The sequence below is a fragment of the Mustelus asterias genome, unplaced genomic scaffold, assembly GCF_964213995.1.
Source record: "Mustelus asterias unplaced genomic scaffold, sMusAst1.hap1.1 HAP1_SCAFFOLD_212, whole genome shotgun sequence".
In the NCBI taxonomy this organism is placed as follows: Eukaryota; Metazoa; Chordata; class Chondrichthyes; order Carcharhiniformes; family Triakidae; genus Mustelus; species Mustelus asterias.
Window position 1 is genome coordinate 95,607 of NW_027590199.1, and position 26,374 is coordinate 121,980.

The window sequence follows — 26,374 nt, forward strand, 5'->3', positions numbered from 1 at the left end:
AAACACAATTTCCCTTTAGAAATTCATGCTGGCTCTTCCTACTCAATTCACATTTTTCCATCTGACTAATTCTACCCAAAATAATTGTTTCTAGAAGCTTCCCTCCATGATGTTAATCTGACATCAGTAGCTGATCTCTGGTGATTTTAAACAGTATTGTGAGTGACTGTTGTTTCTGTTTTTCATTGATCTAGCACCCGGCACAATGTGGATGATCTCACTGAATGAGCCGGTTTGTTATCTCGACATCCATTCTCATATTCTGGAGCTTTTCCAGTTACTATTCCAGAGCCAATCAGCCTGGCCATACTCACCACGTGTTACAGCGGTGATCGATCGTTGCTCCAGCTGTGTAATCCTCCTGCCAATCTTCACTGGAAATGTTAGTGATCCATGGGATTGATGAATTCAGTAAGGAACACCGACATTCCTCAGGCAACACGCACATCTCATCCTGCAGAACCTGGTCAACAATAATGACAATAATAATGCACTGTGGGACGACAGTATCTGATAACTCTCACAGGTGGAACCTGAGGTCCACTAATCCTGCAGGGCAAGTTGACAGGGTGGTTAAAAAAAAACGTATCAGCTATTTTCCTTTATAAATAGCAGAACCAAGCGAAGCAAAGAGATCATGGTACAACTTTGTAAATGACTGGTTAGGCCATGGCTGAAATATTCATTTGTGGGACGTGGGTAAGGTATGTGCCGCATGAATTGCCCATGTTTAAAAGGAGGGAGTGAACCAATAAGGGCGGCACGGTTGCTGCTTTACAGCTCCAGGGACCTGGGTTCGATTCGCGGCTTGGGTCACTGTCTGTGTGGAGTTTGCACATTCTCCTTGTGTCTGCGTGGGTTTCCTCCGGGTGCTCCAGTTTCCTCCCACAGTCCAAAGATGTGCAGGTTAGGTTGATTGGCTATGCAAATATGGGCCAAACGCGGGCAATTGGGACTAGTTTAGGGGTTAAAAAAAGGGGTGGCATGGACAAGTTGGGCTGAAGGGCCTGTTTCCATGCTGTAAACCTGGAGAACTCTATGACTCTATCTCTTCCGGGGCTGATGGGACTTGCACAAGCAGCACGGATTGCATCTAAACTGGAAGGACATAAATATTGAAAGTATTCAGCAGGAATTTCTCATTCAGTTTGTGGATGGCCCGATTAGAGAAGGGGCAAAACTTGACCTCCTCTTGGGAAATAAGGAAGGGCAGGTGAGAAAAGTGTTAGTGAGGGATCACTTTGGGACCAGTGACCATACTTCCATTAGTTTTAAGATAGCTATGTAGAATGATAGGTCTGGCCCAAAAGTTAAAACTTTAAACTGGGGCAAGGCCAATTTTGATGGTATCAGTGGGAACTTTCAAAAGTTAATTGGGGGAGTCTGTGGGATGGCAAAGGGACATCTGGTAAGTGGGAGACTTTCAAAAGTGTGTTAACCAGGGTTCAGGGTGAGCACATTCCTCTTAGAGTGAAAGGCAAGGCTGGCAGATGTAGGGAACTCAGGATAATGAGGCCCGGGTCAAGAAGAAGAAGGAGGCACACGACATGCATAGGCAGCTGGGATCAAGTGGATTGCTTGAAGACTATAGAGAGTGTAGGAGTAGAGTTAAGAGAGAAATCAGGAGGGCAAAAAGGGGACACGAGATTGCTTTAGCAGATAAGGCAAAGGAGAATCCAAAGAGCTTCTACAAATACATAAAGGGCAAAGGAGTAACGAGGGAGAGAGTAGAGCCTCTTAAGGATCAACAAGGTCATCTATGTGCGGATCCACAAGTGATGGGTGAGATCCTAAATGAATATTTCTCATCAGTATTTACTGTTGAGAAAAGCATGGATGTTAGGGAACTTGGGGAAATAAATAGTGACGTCTTGAGAAGTGTACATATTACAGAGAAGGAGGTGCTGGAAGTTTAAAGCGCATCAAGGTAGATAACTCCCTGGGACCTGATGAAGTGTATCCCAGGACTCTGTGGGAGGTGAGGGAGGAAATTGCGGGTTCCCTAGCCGAGATATTTGAATCATTGATAGTCACAGGTGAGGTGCCTTAAGATTGGATAGTGAAAAGCCTAGGAACTACAGGCCAGTGAGCCTCACATCTGTAGTGGGTAAGTTGTTTGAAGGTGTCCTGAGAGACAGGACCTACAGGCATTTAGAGAGGCAAGGACTGATTAGGGGCAGTCAGCATGGCTTTGTGAGTGGAAAATCATGTCTCACAAATTTGATTGAGTTTTTCGAAGGGGTAACCAAGAAGGTAGATGAGGGCAGTGCAGTTGATGTTGGCTACATAGACTTTAGCAAGGCCTTTGACAAGGTTGTTGCATAAGATTAAATCTCACAGGATCCAGGGTAAGGTAGCCAATTGGACACAAAATTGGCTTGACGACAGAAGACAGAGGGTGCTTGGAGAGGGTTGTTTTTCAAACTGGAGACCTGTGATCTGCGGTGTACCTCAGGGATTGGTGCTGAGTCCACAGTTATTTGTCATTTATATTAATGATTTGGATGAGAATATAGGTGGCATGGTTAATAAGTTTGCAGATGACACCAAGATTGGTGGCATAGTGGACAGTGAAGAAGGTTATCTCTGATTGCAACGGGATCTTGATCAATTGGGCCAGTGGGCTGACGAATGGCAGATGGAGTTTAATTTCGACAAATGCGAGGTGATGCATTTTGGTAGATTGAACCAGGGCAGGACTTACTCAGTTAATGGTAGGGCATTGGGGAGAGTTACAGAACAAAGAGATCGAGGGGTACATGTTCATAGCTCCTTGAAAGTGGAGTCACAGGTGGATAGAGTGGTGAAGAAGGCATTCGGCATGCTTGGTTTCATCGGTCAGAACATTGAATACAGGGAGTTGGGACGTCTTGTTGAAGTTGTACAAGACATTGGTAAGGCCACACTTGGAATACTGTGTACAGTTCTGGTCACCCTATTATAGAAAGAATATTATTAAACTAGAAAGAGTGCAGAAAAGATTTACTAGGATGCTACCAGGACTTGATGGTTTGAGTTATAAGGAGAGGCTGGATAGACTGGGACTTTTTTCTCTGGAGCGTAGGAGGCTTAGGGGTGACCTTGGAGAGATCTATATAATAATGAGGCATAGATTAGCCAGTTGGTCAATATCCTTTCCCAAAGGTAGAGGAGTCTAAAACTAGAGGGCATAGGTTTAAAGTGAGAGGGGAGTGATACAAAAGTGTCCAGAGGGGCAGTTTTTTCACACAGAGGGTGGTGAGTGTCTGGAACAAGCTGCTAGAGGTAGTAGTAGAGGCGGTACAATTTTGTCTTTAAAAAGCGTTTAGACAGTTACATGAGTAAGATGGGTATTGAGGGATATGAGCCAAAGGCGGGCAATTGGGACTAGATTAATCATTTAAAAAAAAGGGCGGCATGGACAATTTGTGACTCTGTTGGGCCAAAGGGCCTGTTTCCCTGCTGTAAACCTCTATGACTCTATTCTGGCCGGGAGGTTTGCTCGTGTCACATGGGAGGATTTAAACTAGTTTAGCAGGGGAGTGGGAACCAAAGCAAAGGTGAATTAACTGAAGTGGAATCAGAGAGTAGGGCCTGTAAGACTTTGAGAAACAGCAGGCAGGATGTGGTTGCTAATCAAAGAGGGTCTGGTGGACTGAAGTGCATTTGTTTCAATGCGAGAAGTGTAACAGGTAAGGCAGATGAATTTAGAGCTTGGATTAGAACTTGGAACTATGATGTTGTTGCCATTACACAGACTTGGTTAAGGGAAGGACAGGATTGACAGCTTAACATTCCAGGATACAGATGTTTCAGGCGCGATAGTGGGGGATGTAAAAGGGGTGGGTGCACTACTAGTTAAGGATAATATCACAGCTGTACTGTGGGAGGACACCTTGGCGAGTTTATACAAGCAAAGGCAATATGAGTAGAGTTCAGGAATAGGAAGGGTGTAAGTCACAATGTTGGGGGTTTACTTTAGGCCGCCCAACAGCCAGTGGGAGACAGAGTCACAGATGTTTACAGCATGGAAACAGGCCTTTTGGCCCAACTTGTCCATGCCGTCCTTTTTCTAAACGCCTAAGCTAATCCCAATTGCCTGCATTTGGCCCATATCCCTCTATGCCCATCTTACCCATGTAACTATCAAAATGCTTTTAAACAGACAAAATTGTACCGGCATCTGGCAGCTTGTTCCAGACACTCACCACACTCTGTGTGAAAAAATTGCCCCTCTGGATCCTTTTGCATCTCTCCCCTTTCACCTTAAACCTATGCCCTCTGATTTTAGACTCTCCTACTTTTATAGAATCATAGAAAACTACAGCACAAAACAGGTCCTTTGGCCCCACAAGTTGTGCCGAACATATCCCTACCTTTTAGTCCTACCTATAACCCTCCATCCTATTAAGTCCCATGTACTCGTCCAGGAGTCTCTTAAAAGACCCTATTGAGTTTGCCTCCACCACCACTGATGGCAGCCGATTCCACTCGCCCACCACTCTCTGTGTGAAAAACTTCCCCTGAACATCTCCCCTGTACCCAATCCCCACCACGTTAAACCTGTGTTCTCTCGTAGCAGCCATTTCCACCCTGGGAAAAAGCCTCTGAGAGTCCATCCGATCGATGCCTCTCAACATCTTCTACACCTCTATTAGGTCTCCTCTCATCCTACGTCTCTCCAAGGAGAAAAGACCGAGCTCCCTCAGCCTATCCTCATAAGGCATGCCACTCAATCCAGGCAACATCCTTGTAAATCACCTCTGCACCCTTTCAATCTTTCCCACATCCTTCCTGTAATGAGGCGACCAGAACTGAGCACAGTACTCCAAGTGAGGTCTGACGAGGGTCTTATATAGCTGCATCATTATCCCCGGACTCCTAAACTCAATCCCTCGATTGATAAAGGCCAGCACACCATACGCCTTCTTAACCACCTCCTCCACCTGCGGGGCCGAATTTAGAGTCCTATGGATCCGGATCCTAAGGTCCTTCTGATCCTCGACAGTACTAAGAGTCTTTCCCTTTATATTGTACTCCTTCATTCCATTTGACCTACTAAAATGGACCACGACGCATTTATCTGGGTTGAAGTCCATCTGCCACTTCTCCGCCCAGTCTTGCATCCTATCTATGTCCCTCTGTAACTTCTGACATCCCTCCAGACTATCCACAACCCCACCAACCTTTGTGTCGTCGGCAAACTTACCAACCCATCCCTCCGCTTCTTCATCCAGGTTATTTATGAAAATGACAAACAGCAAGGATCCCAGAACAGATCCCTGGGGCACACCACTGGTGACCGACCTCCATTTAGAAAAAGACCCATCTATACCCACTCTCTGCCTCCTTTGGGCAAGCCAGTTCTGGATCCACCGGGCAGCAGCCCCTTGGATCCCATGATGACCATAAAAGCCAAGCAGCGTGCCTTCATGACCATCGGCCGGTGGCTCTGACATCCATCATTATGAAATGCTTCGAAAGGTTAGTCATGGCACGAATCAATTCCAGCCTCCCGGACTACCTGGATCCACTACAGTTTGCCTACCGCTGCGACAGGTCCGCAGCAGACGCCATTTCCCTGGTCCTGCACTCAACCCTGGAACACCTAGATAACAAGGACACCTATGTCAGACTCCTATTTATTGATCACAGCACTGCCTTCAACACTATTATTCCCACGAAACTCATCTCCAAACTCCGTGGCCTGGGCCTCGGCACCTCCCTCTGCGACTGGATCCTGAACTTCCTAACTCAAAGACCACAATCAGTAAGGTTAGGCAATACCACCTCCTCCACGATCACCCTCAACACCGGTGCCCCACGAGGCTGTGTTCTCAGCCCGCTACTATACTCCTTATACACCTATGACTGTGTGGCCAAATTCCCCTCCAATTCAATTTTCAAGTTTGCTGACGACACCGCCGTAGTGGGTCGGATCTCAAACAATGACGAGATAGAGAACAGGAATGCGATAGAGAATCTGGTGAACTGGTGCAGTAACAATAATCTCTTCCTCAATGTCAACAAAACAAAGGATATTGCCATCGACTTCAGGAAGCGTAAAGGAGAACATGCCCCTGTCTACATCAACAGGGACGAAGTAAAAAGGGTCGAGAGCTTCAAGTTTTTAAGTGTCCAAATCGCCAACAACCTGTCCTGGTCCCCCCATGCCAACACTATAGTGAAGGGAGCCCACCAATGCATCGACTTTCTCAGAAGACTAAGGAAATTTGGCATGTCAGCTATGACTCTCACCAACTTTTACAGTTGCACTATAGAAAGCATTCTTTCTGGTTGCAAAAGTCTGAGGTCACTTACCAACCAACTCAAGAACAGCTTCCTCCCTGCTGCTGTCAGACTTTTGAATAGACTTACCTTGCATTAAGTTGATCTTTCTCTACACCCTAGCTATGACTGTAACACTACATTCTGCACTCTCTCCTTTCCTTCTCTATGAATGGTATGTTTTGTCTATAGCGCAAGAAACAATAGTTTTCACGATAAGCTAATACATGTGACAATGATAAATCAGATCAAATCAATTGATCAAGATCCGTTGCAGTCCGAGATAACCTTCTTCACTATTCACTATGCCACCAATCTTGATGTCATCTGCAAACTTACTAAACATGCCTCCTAAATTCTCATCCAAATTATGAATATAAATGTCAAATAACAATGGACCCAGCACCGATCCCTGAGGCACACCGCTGGTCACAGGCCTCCAGTTTGAAAAAAAACCCTCTACAACAACCCTCTGGTTTCTGTCAAGAAGCCAGTTTTGTATCCATTTAGCTACCTCACCCTGGATCCCGTGAGATTTAGCCTTATGCAACAACCTACCATGCAGCACCTTGTCAAAGGCCTTGCTAAAGTCCATGTGGACAACATAGAACCATAGAAAATTACAGCTCAGAAACAGGCTTTTTGGCCTTTTTTGTCTGTGCCGAACCATTTTTTGCCTAGTCCCACTGACCTGCACTTGGACCATATCCCTCCACATCCCTCTCACCCATGAAACCGTCCAAGTTTCTCTTAAATGTTAGAAGTGACCCCGCATTTACCACTTTATCCGGCAGCTCATTCCACACTCCCACCACTCTCTGCGTGAAGAAGCCCCCCCTAATATTCCCTTTAAACTTTTCTCTTTTCACCCTTAACCCATGCCCTCTGGTTTTTTTCTCCCCTAGCCTCAGCGGAAAAAGCCTGCTTGCATTCACTCTATATATACCCATCAAAATCTTGTACACCTCTATCAAATCTCCCCTCAATCTTCTACGCTCCAGGGAATAAAGTCCCAACCTATTCAATCTCTCTCGAGAACTCAGCTTCTCAAGTCCCGGCAACATCCTTGTGAACCTTCTCTGCACTCTTTCAACCTTATTTACATCCTTCCTGTAACTAGGTGACCAAAACTGTACACAATACTCCAAATTCGGCCTCACCAATGCCTTATATAACCTTACCATAACACTCCAACTTTTATACTCGATACTCCGATTTATAAAGGCCAATGTACCAAAGGCACTCTTTACGACCCTATCCACCTGTGATGTCACTTTTAGGGAATTCTGTAGCTGTATTCCCAGATCCCTCTGTTCAACTGCACTCTTCAGAGTCCTACCATTTACCCTGTACGTTCTACTTTGATTTGTCCTTCCAAAGTGCAATATCTCACACTTGTCTGCGTTAAATTCCATTTGCCATTTTTCAGCCCACTTTTCTAGTTGGTCCAAATCCCTCTGCAAGCTTTGAAAACCTTCCTCACTGTCCACTACACCTCCAATCTTTGTATCATCAGCAAACTTGCTGATCCAATTTACCACATTATCATCCAGATCATTGATATAGATGACAAACAACAATCATAGAAATCATAGAAATCATAGAAACCCTACAGTGCAGAAGGAGGCCATTCGGCCCATCGAGTCTGCACCGACCACAATCCCACCCAGGCCCTACCCGCTAATGGACCCAACACCGATCCCTGCGGCACACCACTAGTCACAGGCCTCCACTCAGAGAAGCAATCCTCCACAACCACTCTCTGGCTTCTTCCATTGAGCCAGTGTCTTATCCAATTTACTACCTCCCCGTGTACACCTAGCGACTGAACCTTCCTAACTAACCTCCCATGAGGGACCTTGCCAAAGGCCTTGCTGAAATCCAGGTAGACAACATCCACCGCCTTCCCTTCATCCACTTTCCTGGTAACCTCCTCGAAAAACTCTAATAGATTGGTCAAACATGACCTACCACGCACAAAGCCATGTTGACTCTCCCTAATAAGTCCCTGTCTATCCAAATATTTGTAGATCCTATCCCTTATCACACCTTCCAATAACTTGCCCACCACCGACGTCAAACTTACTGGCCGATAATTTCCTGGATTTCTTTTGGAACCTTTTTTAAACAACGGAACAACATGAGCCACCCTCCAATCATCCGGCACCTCCCCCGTGAATACTGACATTTTAAATATGTCTGCCAGGGCCCCTGCAAGTTCAACACTAGCTTCCCTCAAGGTCCGTGGGAATACCCTGTCAGGTCCTGGGGATTTATCCACTCCGATTTGCCTCAAGACAGCGAGCACCTCCTCCACTTTAATCTGTAAAGGTTCCATGGCCTCCCTACCAGTTTGCCCTATTTCCGTAGACTCCATGCCCATTTCCTCAGTAAATACGGATGCAAAAACACCATTTAGTATCTCCCCCATCTCTTTTGGTTCCATACACAGTCTACCACTCTGGTCTTCAAGAGGACCAATTTTATCCCTCACTATCCTTTTGCTCCTAACATACCTATAGAAGCTCTTTGGATTTTCCTTCACTCTGTCTGCCAAAGCAACCTCATGTCTTCTTTTAGCCCTCCTGATTTCCCTCTTAAGTAGCTTCTTGCACTTTTTATACACCTCGAGCATCTGATGTGTTCCTTGCTGCCTGTACATTTCATACAACTCTCTCTTCCTCTTAATAAGAGTTACAATCTCCCATCATTTTCCACCCTCCAATCTTCAGGCACCTGTGGCATTGGATGATTCGAATTCCCTTTTCATATGAATGCCTTTTAACCAGAATATGATGATCCCAATCCATTCCCTCATTGGCCACGTTTTGATTATTAATACAATATCATCCTCACATCTGGAAATTTCCTCCGGCATCTCACCACCCTCATTTACCCCCCACCATCCCCATTTACCCCCTCACCACCCCCATTTACCCCTCACCAGCCCCATTTACCCCCTCACCACCCCCATTTACCCCTCACCACCCTCATTTACCCCTCACCACCCCCATTTACCCCTCACCAGCCCCATTTACCCCCTCACCACCCCCATTTACCCCTCACCACCCTCATTTACCCCTCACCACCCCCATTTACCCCTCACCATCCCCATTTACCCCCTCACCACCCCCATTTACCCCTCACCATCCCCATTTACCCCCTCACCACCCCCATTTACCCCTCACCATCCCCATTTACCCCTCACCATCCCCATTTGCTCCCTCACCACCCCCATTTACCCCTCACCATCCCCATTTGCTCCCTCACCACCCCCATTTACCCCTCACCATCCCCATTTACCCCCTCACCACCCCCATTTACCCCTCACCATCCCCATTTACCCCTCACCACCCCCATTTACCCCTCACCATCCTCATTTACCCCTCACCATCCCCATTTACCCCCTCACCATCCCCATTTACCCCTCACCACCCCCATTTACCCCTCACCACCCCCATTTACCCCCTCACCACCCCCATCTACCCCTCACCATCCCCATTTACCCCCTCACCACCCCCATCTACCCCTCACCATCCCCATTTACCCCTCACCACCCCCATTTACCCCTCACCATCCCCATTTACCCCTCACCACCCCCATTTACCCCTCACCATCCCCATTTACCCCTCACCACCCCCATTTACCCTTTACCATCCCCATTCACTCCCCACATTCACTTGGGCACAGGCACTTCCCACCAAACTTTCTATTTCTCCCCATCAAGGCTATGGGCCAAGTGCTGGCAGATGGGAGTAGGTGGGAGTTCAGCTGTTTCTAATGTGTTGGTACGGACTCTATCAAAAGCCCACTTGTTGGTTAGTTTGGAATCAGCTTAGAGCAACCATTGACCACTGGGCATGGGCTAACAATTAAAAGTTTATTTATTAGTCACACGTAAGGCTTACATTAACACTGCAATGAAGTTACTGTGAATTCCCCTCATTGCCACACTCTGGCGCTTGTTCGGGTCAATCCACCTAACCAGCACGTCTTTTGGACTGTGGGAGGAAACTGGAGCACCTGGAGGAAACCCATGCAGACACGAGGAGAACGTGCAAACTCCACATAGACAGTGACCCAAGCCGGGAATTGAACCCGGGTCCCTGGCGCTGTGCCACCGTGCAGCACTCAGGCTGAGATTAATAAACTCAGCTGAACGGTTGGCTTTAGGGAAAATAAGATACAATCTCACTGGCCAAGGTGGGTACAGGTAAGGAACAAGCAGAATTACCTGTCCAGGTAGCATTAGAAAACAAACAGGTTCAGCTGAAGAAGAAGCGGACTCACTTTTCCAGGTGTGCAGTGGCAGCCAGGCTCACAGACTTGCTGTCTGCACTCCATTTCAGACTGAAGGTCTGAGCAGCTGCGTGGGCAAACGTTGGCACAGCTGCTGAAGATTTGGTTTCCCGGACAACCTGGGAAAACAGTTGAATAGATGTTAAAGAAAAACCATTGTAATGAAACCCGCCATCACAGTCGAGTGATCAAACCTTTACTGCAGTGGGATTGCAGAATGAAACAACTACAACTTGTATTTACAGTGGCTGGAATCCTCCGATGTCATTCACCACTGCCGGCGAGGATGGAGAATCTGGCGCTCAGCCAAGTCTCCATTCACTGCAGTGGGACTGGAAAATTCCAGCCTCTGACTATAAAATATTCCAAGGTGCTTCTTGGAGCATTATAAAACAAGTATACAAACTTACGAATTAGTGACAGCGTGGTTTTGTGAAGGGGACGTCGTGTCTCACTAACTTGATCGAATTTTTCCAGGAAGTGACGAAGATGATAGATGAGGGAAAGCCAGTGGATGCTGTATACATGGACTTCAGTAAAGCCTTTGACAAGGTACCTCATGGTAGACCGGGACGAAAGGTGAAATCACACAGGATCAAAGGTGAGCTGGCAAGATGGATACAGAACTGGCTTGGCCATAGAAGTGATGTGGAGATGCCGGCGTTGGGCTAGGGTAAACACAGTAAGAAGTCTCACAACACCAGGTTAAAGTCCAACAGGTTTATTTGGTAGCAAATGTGCTCTGAAAGCTTATGGTATTTGCTACCAAATAAACCTGTTGGACTTTAACCTGGTGTTGTGAGACTTCTTACTAGCGGTGTTCCACAGGGATCAGTTCTGGGACCTTTGTTGTTCATAGTATATGTAAATGATTTGGAGGAAAATGTAGCTGGTCTGATTAGTAAGTTTGCAGACGATGGGCGGCACGGTAGCATGGTGGTTAGCACTGCTGCTTCACAGCTCCAGGGACCTGGGTTCGATTCCCGGCTTGGGTCACTGTCTGTGTGAAGTTTGCACATTCTCCTCGTGTCTGCGTGGGTTTCCTCCGGGTGCTCAGGTTTCCTCCTACGGTCCAAAGATGTGCGGGTTAGGTTGATTGGCCATGCTTAAAAAAAAATTGCCCTTAGTGTCCTGAGATGCGTAGGTTAGAGGGATTAGTGGGTAAATCTGTAGGGATATGGGGGTAGGGCCTGGGTGGGATTGTGGTCGGTGCAGACTCGATGGGCCGAAAGGCCTCTTTCTGTACTGTAGGGTTTTTATGATTCTATGATTCTACGACACAGAAATTGGTGGAGTTGCGGATAATGAAGGGTCAGAGGATACAGCAAAATATAGACCAGTTGGAGACTTGGTCAGAGAAATGGCAGATGGAATTTAATCTGGACAAGTGTGAGATAATGCATTTTGGAAAGTCCAATGCATGTAGGAATTATACAGTAAATGTTAGAACACTTAGGAGCATTGACAGGCAGAGGGATCTGGGCGTACATGTCCATCGATCACTGAAAGTGGCAACACAGGGGGGTAAGATAGTGAGAAGGCCTACAGCATGCTTGCCTTCATTGGCCGGGGCATTGAGTTTATAAATTGGCAAGTCATGCTGCAGCTGTACAGAACCTGAGTTAGGCCTCATTTAGAATATTGTGTACAATTCTGGTCGCCACACTACCAGAAGGATGTGGATGCTTTGGCGAGGGTACAGAAGAGGTTTACCAGGATGTTGCCTGGTCTGGAGGGTATTAGCTATGAGGAGAGGTTGGATAATTTCAGTTTGTTCTCACTGGAACGATGGCAGTTGAGGGGTGACCTGATAGAGGTTTACAAGATTATGAGTGGCATAGACAGAGTGGATAGTCAGATGCTCTTTCCTCGGGTTGAAAAGTCAAGTACTAGGGGACATAGGTTTAAGGTGCGTGCGGAAATGTTTAGAGGAGATGTGTGAGGCAGGATTTTTTACACAGAGGGTGGTGAATGTCTGGAACACACAGCCCGGGAGGTGGTGGGAGCAGGTACGATAGCAGCATTTAAGGGGCAACGAGATGAATACATGAATAGGATGGGAATGGAAGGATACGGACTCTGTAAGTGCATCCGGCTTTAGTTTAGGCAGGCATCATGTAGATGTAACTAGTAGAGTTGACAAGGGGGAATCCGTAGATGTGGCATATTTGGACTTTCAGAAAGCGTTTGACAAAGTCCTGCACAAGAGATTATCGTGCAAGATTAAAGCGCATGGGATTGGGGGAAGCATATTGAGATGGATAGAAAACTGGTTGACAGAGAGGAAACAAAGAGTAGGAATTAATGGGTCTTTTTCAAATTGGCAGGCAGTAACTAGTGGGGTGCCACAGGGATCGGTGCTGGGACCCCAGCTATTCACAATATATATTAATGATTTGGATGAGGGAACAAAACGTAACATCTCAAAGTTTGCAGATGATACCAAGTTGGGTGGGAGGGTGAACTGTGACGAGGATGCAGAGATCCTTCAGAATGATCCGGACAGGTTGGGTGAGTGGGCAAATCAATGGCAGATGCAGTATAATTTGGATAAATGTGAGGTTATTCACTTGGCCCCTCGAGCCTGTTCCCCCATTCAATAAGATCATAGATGCTCTGATTGTAACCTCAACTGCACGTTCTCGCCGACCTCCTGTTAATCGAGAATCTATCTCACTCTACCTTCAAAGTATCTAAAGAGTCTGCTTCCACTACCTTTTGTGGAGGAGAGTTCCATAGACTCACCCGCTCTGAGAACAAATTCCTCTCTGTAATAAATGAGTAACTCCTGTTTTTAAACTGTGAGCCCCAGTTTTAGATTCAGAATCATAAATGTTTTGATCAAGTCGCCTCTTCCTGTTTGAACTCCAGTGAAGACAAACCTAACCTCTCCAACTTTTCATCGGACAACCTATTCCTGGTATTAGTCTCGTAAACCATGAGAGTCACGGTAGCACAATGGTTAGCACTGCTGCCTCTCAGTACCAGGAACCCAGCTTGGGTGTCCGTGTGGAGTCTGCACGTTCTCCTCGTGTCCGCATGGGTTTCCTCCAGATGCTCCGGTTTCCTCCCACACTCCACAGTTGTGTAGGTTTGGGGGATTGGCTATGCTAAGTTACCCCTTAGTGTCCCAAGATACACAGGAATAGGACATGGGGGTTGACCTGATTAAGATGCTATTTTGAGAGTCAGTCCAGACATGATGGGTTGAACGGCTTCCTTCAGCACTGTAGGGATTCTATGGTTAAAAAGTTTCTGAACTGCTTCCAACACATTTACATTCTTCCTTAAATAAGGAGCCCCATACAGTCCACAGCCCTCGATATGTGCTCTCACCATAGGACCATAACATATAGGACATTCCGCCCATTGAAACTGCTCTCCCATCCAATAAGATCATGACTGATCTGATGTGATAATCCTCAACTCCACTTTCCCCTTATCCCCATAACCCTCGATTCCCTTACTGAATAAATATCTGTCTATCTCAACTTTGAACATAAGAACATAAGAAATAGGAGCAGGAGTAGGCCATCTGGCCCTTCAAGCCTGCCCCGCCATTCAACAAGATCATGGCTGATCTGAAGCGAATCAGTTCCACTTACCCGCCTGCTCCCCATATCCCCTAATTCCCTTATCGATCAGAAAACTATCTGCCCGTGATTTAAATATATTCAACGAGGAAGCCTCCACCACTTCAATGGGCAGAGAATTCCAGAGATTCACTACCCTCTGAGAGAAGAAGTTCCCCCTCAACTCTGTTCTGAACCGGCCCCCCCTTATTTTGAGGCTGTGCCCTCGAGTTCTGGTTTCCCTTCTAAGTGGAAAGAATCTCTCCACCTCTACCCTATCCAGCCCCTTCATTATCTTATATGTCTCTATAAGATCACCCCTCATCCTTCTAAACTCCAACGAGTACAGACCCAATCTGTTTAATCTCTCCTCATAAGCCACACCCCTCATCTCCGGTATCAACCTGGTGAACCTTCTCTGCACTCCCTCCAAGGCCAATATATCCTTTCGCAAATAAGGGGACCAAAACTGCACACAGTACTCCAGTTGCGGCCTCACCAGTGCCTTGTACAGTTGCAGCAAGACCTCCCTGCTTTTATATTCTATCTCCCTCGCGATAAAGGCCAACATTCCATTCGCCTTCTTGATCACCTGCTGCACCTGCAGACTGAGTTTTTGCGATTCGTGCACAAGGACCCCCAGGTCCCTCTGCACAGTCGCACGATGTAATTTTTCTCCATTTAAATAATATTCCAATTTATTATTATTTCTTCCAAAGTGGATAACCTCACATTTGCTAACGTTATATTCCATCTGCCAGATCCTCGCCCTACTCATTAACATACTTAATGACTCAGCCTCTTGAGCCCTCTGCGGGAAAGAATTCCACAGATTCACTCCCCTCTGAGAGAAGAAATTCCTCCTCATCTCTGTTTTAAATGGGTGACCCCCTTACTCTGAGATTATTCCCTCTGGTCCGAAACTCCAATGAGTACAGGCCCAACCTACTCAAACTCTCCTCAAAAGAAAATCCCAGGAACAACCAAGTGAACCTTCTCTGGACTGCCTCCAATGCCAGTATATCTTTCCTTAGGCAAGGGGACAGAAACTGTTCATAGAAACATAGAAACTAAAAGCAGGGATAGGCCATTCGGCCCTTCGTGCCTGCTCCACCTTTCATTATGATCAGGACTGATTTCCCCCTACTCATTCTCCCTACAGACCTTCATCCCTTTAGCCCCAAGAGCTAAATCTAATTTTCTTCTTGAAATCAGACATTTTGGCCTCAACTACATTCTGTGGGAGTGAATTCCACACATTCTCCACCCTCTGGGTGAAGAAATTTCTCCTCACCTCAGTTCTAAAAGGTTTACCCCTTATCCTCAAACTATGATCCCTTGTTCTGGACTCCCCCATCATTGGGAACAGTGGCCATGATTCTCCCAAAAGTGCTGAATTGGCGGGAAAACTGTTCTAAATCCCAACAGTTCTGTCAGTTCAGCTTCTCACTCGAATGTCCGCACTCTCTGCACAGCAGAGGTCCCAGTCGTGAATCTCATTAAAAACCCAGGGGGGGGTGCGGCCTATTCACGCCGGACTCTGTCAGTTCTGGAACTCTGCGCATGCGCAGTGGCCCCGATTTGTCAGACTCCTGATCACTGGCCAACCCGGGACCCCCGCAGTGCTGCCCCTCCAGCACCCCCCACGGCCCGATCGCGGCCCCCACGACAATTCCCTGGCCAGCCCTGACGCCCCGGCAGTGGCGCTCCCCCCACCCCCCTCATCCCGGAAGACGCCCCTCGCTGACCGCCATCTGGGGTCAGACCACCACCCCCCAGCAGACCACCCCACCCCCACTGATCATCCCTAGGCCCCGCCCACAATAGGCCACGCCCCCTTGGCACTGCCTGATGCCCGCTGTGCAGTACCGAGGTGCCTCCTGGGCATGGGCACTTTGCCCCTTGAGCAGTGCCAGGGGCACAGGCTGGCACTGCCAGGATGCCAATGCCCAGGGGTCACCACCCCCTGCTGCCCGACCTCCTGGGGGGCCTCGTTTGCCCCTCTTCATTCCGACAGGGTCTCCCGCAAGTTCCCCGAATGTGGGGAGCTAGTGTGAACCCCGCCGGAATGAAGTACTCCTGGCGGTATGGGAGATTCAATCGGGACCTAGGTCCTGATAATGAACAAATATACATATTTAAAATACATGCAAAAAAGATTGAAATTATTCAGCTGCCTTCCTGCCGGTTTCCAGTGAGGTCTGACTGGTGACTGTTCTCCGGCTCTGGGAGATGCGTTCCCGGCACATGCGCAAATCCCTGTTCAAGGCTGCAGACGCGCATCTCCCACTGCGACCCGACAGAAAAGTTGCAAGTCGTAATGGGAGAATCCCCGCCATTCTTTCTAAATCTACTCTAACCCATTGGCACAATGGTTAGCTCTGCTGCCTCTCAGTGCCAGGGACCAGGGTTCGATTCCCGGCTTGGGTCACTGTCTGTGCCGAGTTTGCACATTCTGTCCATTTCTGCGTGGGTTTCCTTCGGGTGTCATTGAGTCACAGGGGTTTACAGCATGGAAACAGGCCCTTCGGCCCAACTGGTCCATGCCGCTCAGTTTTTACAACTAAGCTAGTCCCAATTACCCACATTTGGCCCATCTCCCTCAATAACCATCTTACCCATGTAACTGTCTAAATGCTTTTTAAAAGACAAAATTGTACCCGCCTCTACTACTGCCTCTGGCAGTTTGTTCCAGACACTCACCACCCTCTGTGTGAAAAAATTGCCCCTCTGGACCCTTTTGTATTTCTCCCCTCTCACCTTAAACCTGTGCCAACTAGTTTTAGACTCCCCTACACCTTTGGGAAAAGGTATTGACTATCTAGCTGATCCATGCCCCTCATTGTTTTATAGACCTCTATAAGCTCACCCTTCAGTCTTCTACGCTCCAGAGAAAAAAATCCCAGTCTTTCCAGCCTCTCCTTATAACTCAAACCATCAAGTCCTCATAGCATCCTTGTAAATCTTTTCTGCACTCTTTCTAGTTTAATAATATATTTTCTATAATAGGGTGACTAGAACTGTACACAGTATTCCAAGTGTGATCTTACCAATGTCTCGTACAACTTCAACAAGATGTCCCAACTCCTGTATTCAATGTTCTGTGTGGCTTTTGCTACCAAATAAACCTGTTGGACTTTAACCTGGTGTTGTTAAACTTCTTACTGTGTTCAATGTTCTGACCAATGAAACCAAGTATGCTGAATGCCTTCTTCACCACTCTGTCCACCTATGACTCCACTTTCAACGAACTATGAACCTGCAACCCTAGATCTCTTTGTTCTGTAACTCCCCATCGTTCTCCATAGCTATCTTAAAACTAATGGAATTATGGTCACTGGTCCCAAAGTGATCCCTCACTAACACTTCTGTCACCTGCCCGTCCTCATTTCCCAAGAGGAGGTCAGGTTTTGCCCCCACTCTGGTTGAGCCATCCACATACTGAATGAGAAATTCCTCCTGAACACACTCAACAAATTTCTCTCCATCCAACCCTCTAATACTATGGCTGTCCCAGTCAATGTTGGGAAAGTTAAAATCCCCGACTATTACCACCCTATTTTTCTTGGAGCTATCTGTAATCTCCCTACATATTTGCTCCTCAATTTCCCGCTGACTATTTGGCGGCCTATGTTACAACCCTATCAACGTGATTTCCCCCTTCTTATTTCTCAGTTCTATCCATACAGACTCATAGAGTCATAGAGGTTTACAGCATGGAAACAGGCCACTTGGCCCAACTTGTCCATGCCGCCCTTTTTTTTTTAAAACCCCTAAACTAATCCCAATTGCCCGTATTTGGCCCATATCCCTCTATACCCATCGTACCCATGTAACTATCTAAATGCTTTTTAAAAGATAAAATTGTACCCGCGTCTACTACTACCTTTGGCAGCTTGTTCCAGACACTCACCACCCTCTGTGTGAAAAAATTGCCCCTCTGGACCCTTTTGTATCTCTTCCCTCTCACCTTAAACCTATGCCCTCTAGATTTAGACTCCCTGACCTTTGGGAAAAGATATTGACTATCTACCTTGTCTATGCCCCTCATTATTTCATATAACTCTATAAGATCACCCCTCAGCCTCCTACGCTCCAGAGAAAAAATTCCCAGTCTATCCAGCCTCTCCTTATAACTCAATCCATCAAGTCCCGGTAGCATCCTAGTAAATCTTTTCTGCACTCTTTCTAGTTTAATAATATCCATTCTATAATAGGGTTACCAGAATTGCACACAGTATTCCAAGTGCGGCCTTACCAATGTCTTGTACAACTTCAACAAGACGTCCCAACTCCTGTATTCAATGTTCTGACCGATGAAACTAAGCATGCCGAATGCCTTCTTCACCACTCTGTCCACCTGTGACTCCACTTTCAAGGAGCTATGAACATGTATCCCGAGATCTCTCTGTTCTCTAACTCTCCCCAACGCCCTACCATTAACTGAGTAAGTCCTGCCCTGGTTCAATCTACCAAAATGCATTACCTCGCATTTGTCTAAATTAAACTCCATCTGCCATTCGTCAGCCGACTGGCCCAATTGATCAAGATCCCGCTGCAATTGGAGATAACTTTCCTCACTGTCCACCAGATCACCATCACCATCCTTGACTCTGGAACCCAGGAGGCAACAAACCATCCGGGAGTCTCTGTCACGACCACAGACCTCCTGTCTGTACGTCTGACTATCGAGTCCACTATCACTACCACTCTCCTCTTCTTCCACCCTCCCTTCTGCGCTGCAGAACCAGACTCAGTGCCAAAGATCCGGCTGCCACAGTGATGCACTATCAACCAAGCAAAGACTAGTTTGTATGCAAGTGATAGTGGACTTTGGCTCACAGGGCTTAGGCTGAAAGGGCGAGCAGGGGTGAGTTGAATTCATTTTTGCACTTTCTACCTGGTACTGGCAAGGTATCTAGAGGGGATGGGTGTGCAGGCAGTGCAATGTTCCTCTTGCACTATGTTTGAGGTGAGGGACGACGACAGTGTCCCTACTGATTACACCTGTGGGAAGTGCACCCATCTGCAGCTCCTCCAAAACCGTGTTAGGGAACTGGAGCTGGAGTTGGATGAACTTAGGATCATCAGGGACGCAGAGATGGCCATAGACACAAGCTTTAGGAATACAGTTACTCCGAGGATTGAAAACAGATGGGTGACGGTGAGAGGGGCTGGGAGGAAGCAGTCCGTGCAGGGATCCCCGGTGGTTGTTCCCCTTAGCAACAAGTATTCCGCTTTGGATACGGTTGAGGGGGATGACATACCAGTGGGGAGCCGCAGTGAGAGGATCTCCAGCACTGTGTCCGTCTCTGTGGCTCGGGAGGGAAAGGGGGAGAGCGGGAGGGCGATAGTTATTGGGGACTCGTTAGTTAGAGGGATAGATAGGAGGTTCTGTGGCAGCAAAAGAGACTCACGGATGGTATGTTGCCTACCGGATGCCAAGGTCCGTGATGTCTCAGACCGTGTTTTCCAGATTCTGAAGGGGGAGGGGAAACAGTCACAAGTCGTGGTGCACATTGGTACCAATGACATAGGTAAGAGAAGGGACGGGGATTTAAAGCAGGAATTTCTGGAGCTGGGCTGGAAGCTGAGAGCCAAGACGAAACATGTGGTCACCTCTGGTACGTTGCCGGTACCACGTGATAGCGAGTTGAGGAACAGGGAGAGAGTGCAGTTAAATATGTGGTTGCAGGGATGGTGTAGGAGGGAGGGTTTCAGATACGTGGATAATTGGAACACGTTCTGGGGAAGGTGGGACCTGTACAAACAGGACGGGGTGCACCTGAACCAGAGGGGCACCAATATCCTTGGAGGGAAATTTGTTACGGCTCTTCAGGGGGGTTTAAACTAATTTGTCAGGGGAGTGGGAAAGGGAGTTGTAGTCCAGAAGTCAGTGAGGGTGGTGAGGTATTGGGGAAGGTATCAGGGTCAAGGGTGGGTACTGGTAGACAGGAAGATGGGTTGAAGTGTGTCTACTTCAATGCAAGGAGCATCCGGAACAAGGTCGATGAACTTGGGGCGTGGATTGGTACTTGGGACTACGATGTTGTGGCCATTACGGAGACGTGGGTAGAACAAGGACAGGAATGGTTGTTGGACGTTCCGGGGTATAGATGTTTCACTAAGTGTAGGGAAGCTGGTAAAAGAGGTGGAGGAGTGGCATTGTTAATCAAGGATAGTTTAACGGCTGCGGAAAGGCACTTCGTGGGGGATCTGCACACTGAGGTAATATGGGCTGAAGTTAGAAATAGGAAAGGAGCGGTCACGTTGCTAGGAGTTTACTATAGGCCCCCAAATAGTAATAGAGATGTGGAGGAAGAAATTGCTAAGCAGATTATGGATATGTGTGGGGGTCACAGGGTAGTTGTCATGGGGGACTTTAACTTTCCAAATATTGATTGGAACCTTTGTAGGTCAAATAGTTCAGATGGGGCAGTTTTTGTGCAGTGTGTGCGGGAGGGTTTCCTGACACAATATGTGGATGGGCCGACTAGAGGTGAGGCCACATTGGATTTGGTACTGGGAAATGAACCGGGCCAAGTGTTAGATTTGGTTGTGGGAGAGCAATTTGGAGATAGTGACCACAATTCGGTGTCTTTTGTTATTGCAATGGAGAGGGATAGGGCCGTACGGCAGGGCAAGGTTTACAATTGGGGGAGGGGTAATTATGATGCGATTAGGCAAGAATTAGGGGGCATAAGTTGGGAACAGAAACTGTCAGAGAAAGGAACTAATGAAAAGTGGAACTTTTTCAAGGAACAAATACTGGATGTCCTTGATAGGTATGTTCCTGTCAGGCAGGGAGGAAATGGCCGAGTGAGGGAACCATGGTTCACAAAAGAGGTGGAATGTCTTGTGAAAAGGAAGAGGGAAGCTTATGTAGGGATGAGGAAACAAGGTTCAGATGGCTCGATTGAGGGTTACAAGTTAGCAAGGAATGAGCTGAAAAAGGGGCTTAGGAGAGCTAGGAGGGGACATGAGAAGTCCTTGGCGGGTCGGATCAAGGAAAACCCCAAGGCTTTTTACTCTTATGTGAGGAATAAAAGAATGACCAGGGTGAGGTTAGGGCCGGTCAAGGACAGTAGTGGGAACTTGTGTATGGAGTCAGTAGAGATAGGCGAGGTGATGAATGAATACTTTTCTTCAGTGTTCACCAAGGAGAGGGGCCATGTTTTTGAGGAAGAGAAGGTGTTACAGGCTAATAGGCTGGAGGAAATAGATGTTCGGAGGGAGGATGTCTTGGCAGTTTTGAATAAACTGAAGGTCGATAAGTCCCCTGGGCCTGATGAAATGTATCCTAGGATTCTGTGGGAGGCAAGGGATGAGATTGCAGAGCCTTTGGCGTTGATCTTTGGGTCCTCACTGTCCACGGGGATGGTGCCAGAGGACTGGAGAATGGCGAATGTTGTTCCTCTGTTTAAGAAAGGGAATAGAAATGACCCTGGTAATTATAGACCGGTTAGTCTTACTTCGGTGGTTGGTAAATTGATGGAAAGGGTCCTTAGGGATGGGATTTACGACCATTTAGAAAGATGCGGATTAATCCGAGATAGTCAGCACGGATTCGTGAAGGGCAAGTCGTGCCTCACAAATTTGATAGAATTTTTTGAGGAGGTAACTAAGTGTGTTGATGAAGGTAGGGCAGTTGATGTCATATACATGGATTTTAGTAAGGCATTTGATAAGGTCCCCCATGGTCGGCTTATGATGAAAGTGAGGAGGTGTGGGATAGAGGGAAAGTTGGCCGATTGGATAGGTAACTGGCTGTCTGACCGAAGACAGAGGGTGGTGGTCGATGGAAAATTTTCGGATTGGAGGCAGGTTGCTAGTGGTGTGCCGCAGGGATCAGTGCTTGGTCCTCTGCTCTTTGTGATTTTTATTAATGACTTAGAGGAGGGGGCTGAAGGGTGGATCAGTAAATTTTCTGATGACACCAAGATTGGTGGAGTAGTGGATGAGGTGGAGGGCTGTTGTAGGCTGCAAAGAGACATAGATAGGATGCAAAGCTGGGCTGAAAAATGGCAAATGGAGTTTAACCCTGATAAATGTGAGGTGATTCATTTTGGTAGGACAAATTTAAATGTGGATTACAGGGTCAAAGGTAGGGTTCTGAAGACTGTGGAGGAACAGAGAGATCTTGGGGTCCATATCCACAGATCTCTAAAGGTTGCCACTCAAGTGGATAGAGCTGTGAAGAAGGCCTATAGTGTGTTAGCTTTTATTAACAGGGGGTTGGAGTTTAAGAGCCGTGGGGTTATGCTGCAACTGTACAGGACCTTGGTGAGACCACATTTGGAATATTGTGTGCAGTTCTGGTCACCTCACTATAAGAAGGATGTGGAAGCGCTGGAAAGAGTGCAGAGGAGATTTACCAGGATGCTGCCTGGTTTGGAGGGTAGGTCATATGAGGAAAGGTTGAGGGAGCTAGGGCTGTTCTCTCTGGAGCGGAGGAGGCTGAGGGGAGACTTAATAGAGGTGTATAAAATGATGAAGGGGATAGATAGAGTGAACGTTCAAAGACTATTTCCTCGGGTGGATGGAGCTATTACAAGGGGGCATAACTATAGGGTTCGTGGTGGGAGATACAGGACGGATATCAGAGGTAGGTTCTTTACGCAGAGAGTGGTTGGGGTGTGGAATGGACTGCCTGCAGTGATAGTGGAGTCAGACACTTTAGAAACATTTAAGCGGTTATTGGATAGGCACATGGAGCACACCAGGATGATAGGGAGTGGGATAGCTTGATCTTGGTTTCAGATAAAGCTCGGCACAACATCGTGGGCCGAAGGGCCTGTTCTGTGCTGTACTGTTCTATGTTCTATGTTCTAACAAATAGGCTTTAATTCGCAAAAGAATTGGAGCACACCCATGCTGTTGAACTGGTCCAGAGACTGAGGCAGGGGGGTGGGGAGCAGTCACCTTTATACCTGGACCAGGGGGGGGGAGGAGTCTCAGGCTGGGCCGGCAGGGGCATGCCCAGGCATGTCACACGCACACAGAGGCAATAAGCTTAACAGTGGTTTACTACACGCAGCTTTCCCCAGGTAAGGCATCCCCCCCATCAGTATCCAAATCATCCTGGATCCCGTGAGATTTAACTTTATGCAACAACCTACCATGCGGTACCTTGTCAAAGGCCTTGCTAAAGTCCATGTAGACAACATCAACTGCACTGCCCTCATCTACCTTCTTAGTTACCCCTTCAAAAAACTCAGTCAAATTTGTGAGACATGATTTTCCACTCACAAAGCCATGCTGACTGTCCCTAATCAGTCCTTGCATCTCTAAATGCCTGTAGATCCTGTCTCTCAAAATACCTTCCAACAATTTACCCACCCAGATGTGAGGCTCACTGGCCTGTAGTTACCAGGCTTTTCCCTGCAGCCTTTTTTAAACAAAGGCACAACATTTGCCACTCTCCAATCTTCAGGCACCTCACCTGTGACTATCGATGATTCAAATATCTCTGCTAGGGGACCCGCAATTTCCTCCCGAGCCTCCCACAATGTCCTGGGATACACTTCATCAGGTCCCGCAGATTTATGTACCTTGATCCGCTTTAAGACTTCCAGCACCTCCTTCTCTGATATATGTACACTCCTCAAGACATCACTATTTATTTCTCCAAGTTCCCTAACATCCATGCTTTTCTCAACAGTAAATACTGATGAGAAGTATTCATTTCGGATCTCACCCATCTCTTGTGGATCCGCACATAGATTACCTTGTTGATCCTGAAGAGGCCCTACTCTCTCCCTTGTTACTCTTGTTTAAACTAGTGTGGCAGGGGGGTGGGGATCAAAACAGTAGGTCAGTAAGTACTGAGGCTGGGATCGAGCTAGGGGCCAAGGCAAGGCTAGATAAGAAGAAGAGCATTCTGGAGCAGGATGACCTGAGTGGGCCTGGAGGTCTGGAGTGCATCTGCTTCAATGCGAGGAGCGTAACGGGTAACAGACGAACTTAGGGCCTTAATGCTTACACGGAATTTGGATATGGTTGCGGTGACGGAGACATGGTTAAAAGAAGGACAGGACTGGCATCTGAATATTCCAGGGTATAAGTGTTTTAGGCGAGACAGAGGATGGGCTAAAAAAGGTGGGGGAGTAGCGGTAGAAGTTAGGGAGCATATTACAGCGGTGCAGAGGGTGGACAATTTAGAGTGGTCATGTAATGAGTCGCTGTGGGTGGAGCTCAGAAACAGGAAAGGTGCAATCACTATGTTGGGGGTATACTACAGGCTACCGAAGAGCCCACGGGAAGTGGAGGAATGGATATGTTAGGAGATTCTGGATATGTGCAGAAAAAATAGGGTTGTTGTAGTGGGAGACTTCAATTTCCCTGGTATAGACTGGAAAGTGCTTAGGGCTGGGGGTCTGGACGGGGAGGAATTTGTAAAATGCGTACTGGAAGGTTCTTTGGAACAGTATGTAGATAGTCCAACTAGAGAGGGGTCTATACTGGATCTAGTTCTGGGAAATGAGCCCGGTCAGGTAGTCAATGTTTCGGTAGGGGAACATGTGGCAAATAGTGACCACAACTCTGTTAACTTTAGGATAGTAATGGACAAGGACGAGTGTTGTCCTAAGGGTAGGGTGCTGAATTGGGGGAAGGCTAACTATAGCCGGATTAGGCAGGAATTTGTGGCTGTTGATTGGGAGAGGCTGTTCGGGAGTAAGTCCATGTCTGGCATGTGGGAGTCTTTTAAGGAACAGTTGATAAGGCTGCAGGACAGGCATGTGCCTGTAAAAAGGAAGGATAGGAAAGGTAGGATTCGAGAGCCGTGGATAACCAGGGAAATTGAGGATCTGATCAAGAAGAAAAGAAAAGTGGGCGGCACGGTAGCACAGTGGTTAGCACTGCTGCTTCACAGCTCCAGGGTCCCGGGTTCGATTCCCGGCTCGGGTCACTGTCTGTGTGGAGTTTGCACATTCTCCTCGTGTCTGCGTGGGTTTCCTCCGGGTGCTCCGGTTTCCTCCCACAGTCCAAAGATGTGCGGGTTAGGTTGATTGGCCAGGTTAAAAAAAAAATTGCCCCTTAGAGTCCTGGGATGCATAGGTTAGAGGGATTAGCGGGTAAAATATGTGGGGGTAGGGCCTGGGTGGGATTGTGGTCGGTGCAGACTCGATGGGCCGAATGGCCTCCTTCTGCACTGTAGGGTTTCTATGTTTCTATGTTTCTAGAGGCGTACGTTAGGTCCGGGCAACTGAAAACAGATGCAGCTCTGGAGGAATACAGAGTAGGAAAGAACTCAAACGGGGAGTTAGAAGGGCAAAAAGAGGTCACGAAATGTTCTTGGCAGACAGGATTAAGGAGAATCCTAAGGCGTTTTATTCATATGTTAGGAACAAAGGAGTTGTCAGGGAAAAAGTCGGACCTCTCAGGGACAAAGGAGGGGAATTATGCTGAGAACGCAAGGGAATAGGGGAGATCCTAAATGAATACTTTGCATCGGTATTCACGAAGGAGAGGGACTTGCTGACTGGGAATGTCTCAGAGGGAGGTGTTGACCCGTTAGAGAGAATCTCCATTACAAGGGAGGAAGTGTTAGGTTATTTAGGTAACATTAAAACTGACAAATCCCCAGGGCCTGATGGCAACTATCCTAGACTGCTCAGGGAGACGAGAGATGTAATTGCTGGGCCTCTGACGGAAATCTTTCTCTCTTCATTGGACACACGTGAGGTCCCTGAGGATTGGAGGATAGCGAATGTGGTACCGTTATTTAAGAAGGGTAGCAGGGATAGCCCGGATTATTATAGGCCAGTGAGCTTGACGTCCGTGGTAGGGAAGTTGTTGGAGAGGATTCTTAGAGACAGGATGTATGCGCATTTAGAACATAGAACATAGAACATAGAAAGCCACAGCACAAACAGGCCCTTCGGCCCACAAGTTGCGCTGATCATATCCCTACCTCTAGGCCTATCTATAGCCCTCAATCCCATTAAATCCCATGTACTCATCCAGAAGTCTCTTAAAAGACCCCAACGAGTTTGCCTCCACCACCACCGACGTCAGCCGATTCCACTCACCCACCACCCTCTGAGTGAAAAACTCACCCCTGACATCTCCTCTGTACCTACCCCCCAGCACCTTAAACCTGTGTCCTCTCGTAGCAACCATTTCAGCCCTTGGAAATAGCCTCTGAGAGTCTACCCTATCCAGACCTCTCAACATCTTGTAAACCTCTATCACGTCACCTCTCATCCTTCGTCTCTCCAGGGAGAAGAGACCAA

The 26,374-nt window shown here is 47.4% G+C and overlaps 1 protein-coding gene across 1 annotated transcript in view; it reads right to left on the minus strand.

The window, feature by feature from the left end:
- LOC144485730 (SCO-spondin-like) overlaps nucleotides 1-26,374 on the minus strand; it is a 118,844-nt gene that overhangs the window by 59,964 nt on the left and 32,506 nt on the right. The window contains exons 5-6 of the mRNA XM_078203822.1: nucleotides 10,558-10,685; nucleotides 315-463 (exon numbers count right to left, since the gene is read on the minus strand). Coding sequence (XP_078059948.1) covers nucleotides 315-463; nucleotides 10,558-10,685 — 277 coding nt within the window. The remainder of the gene's footprint in view (nucleotides 1-314; nucleotides 464-10,557; nucleotides 10,686-26,374) is intronic.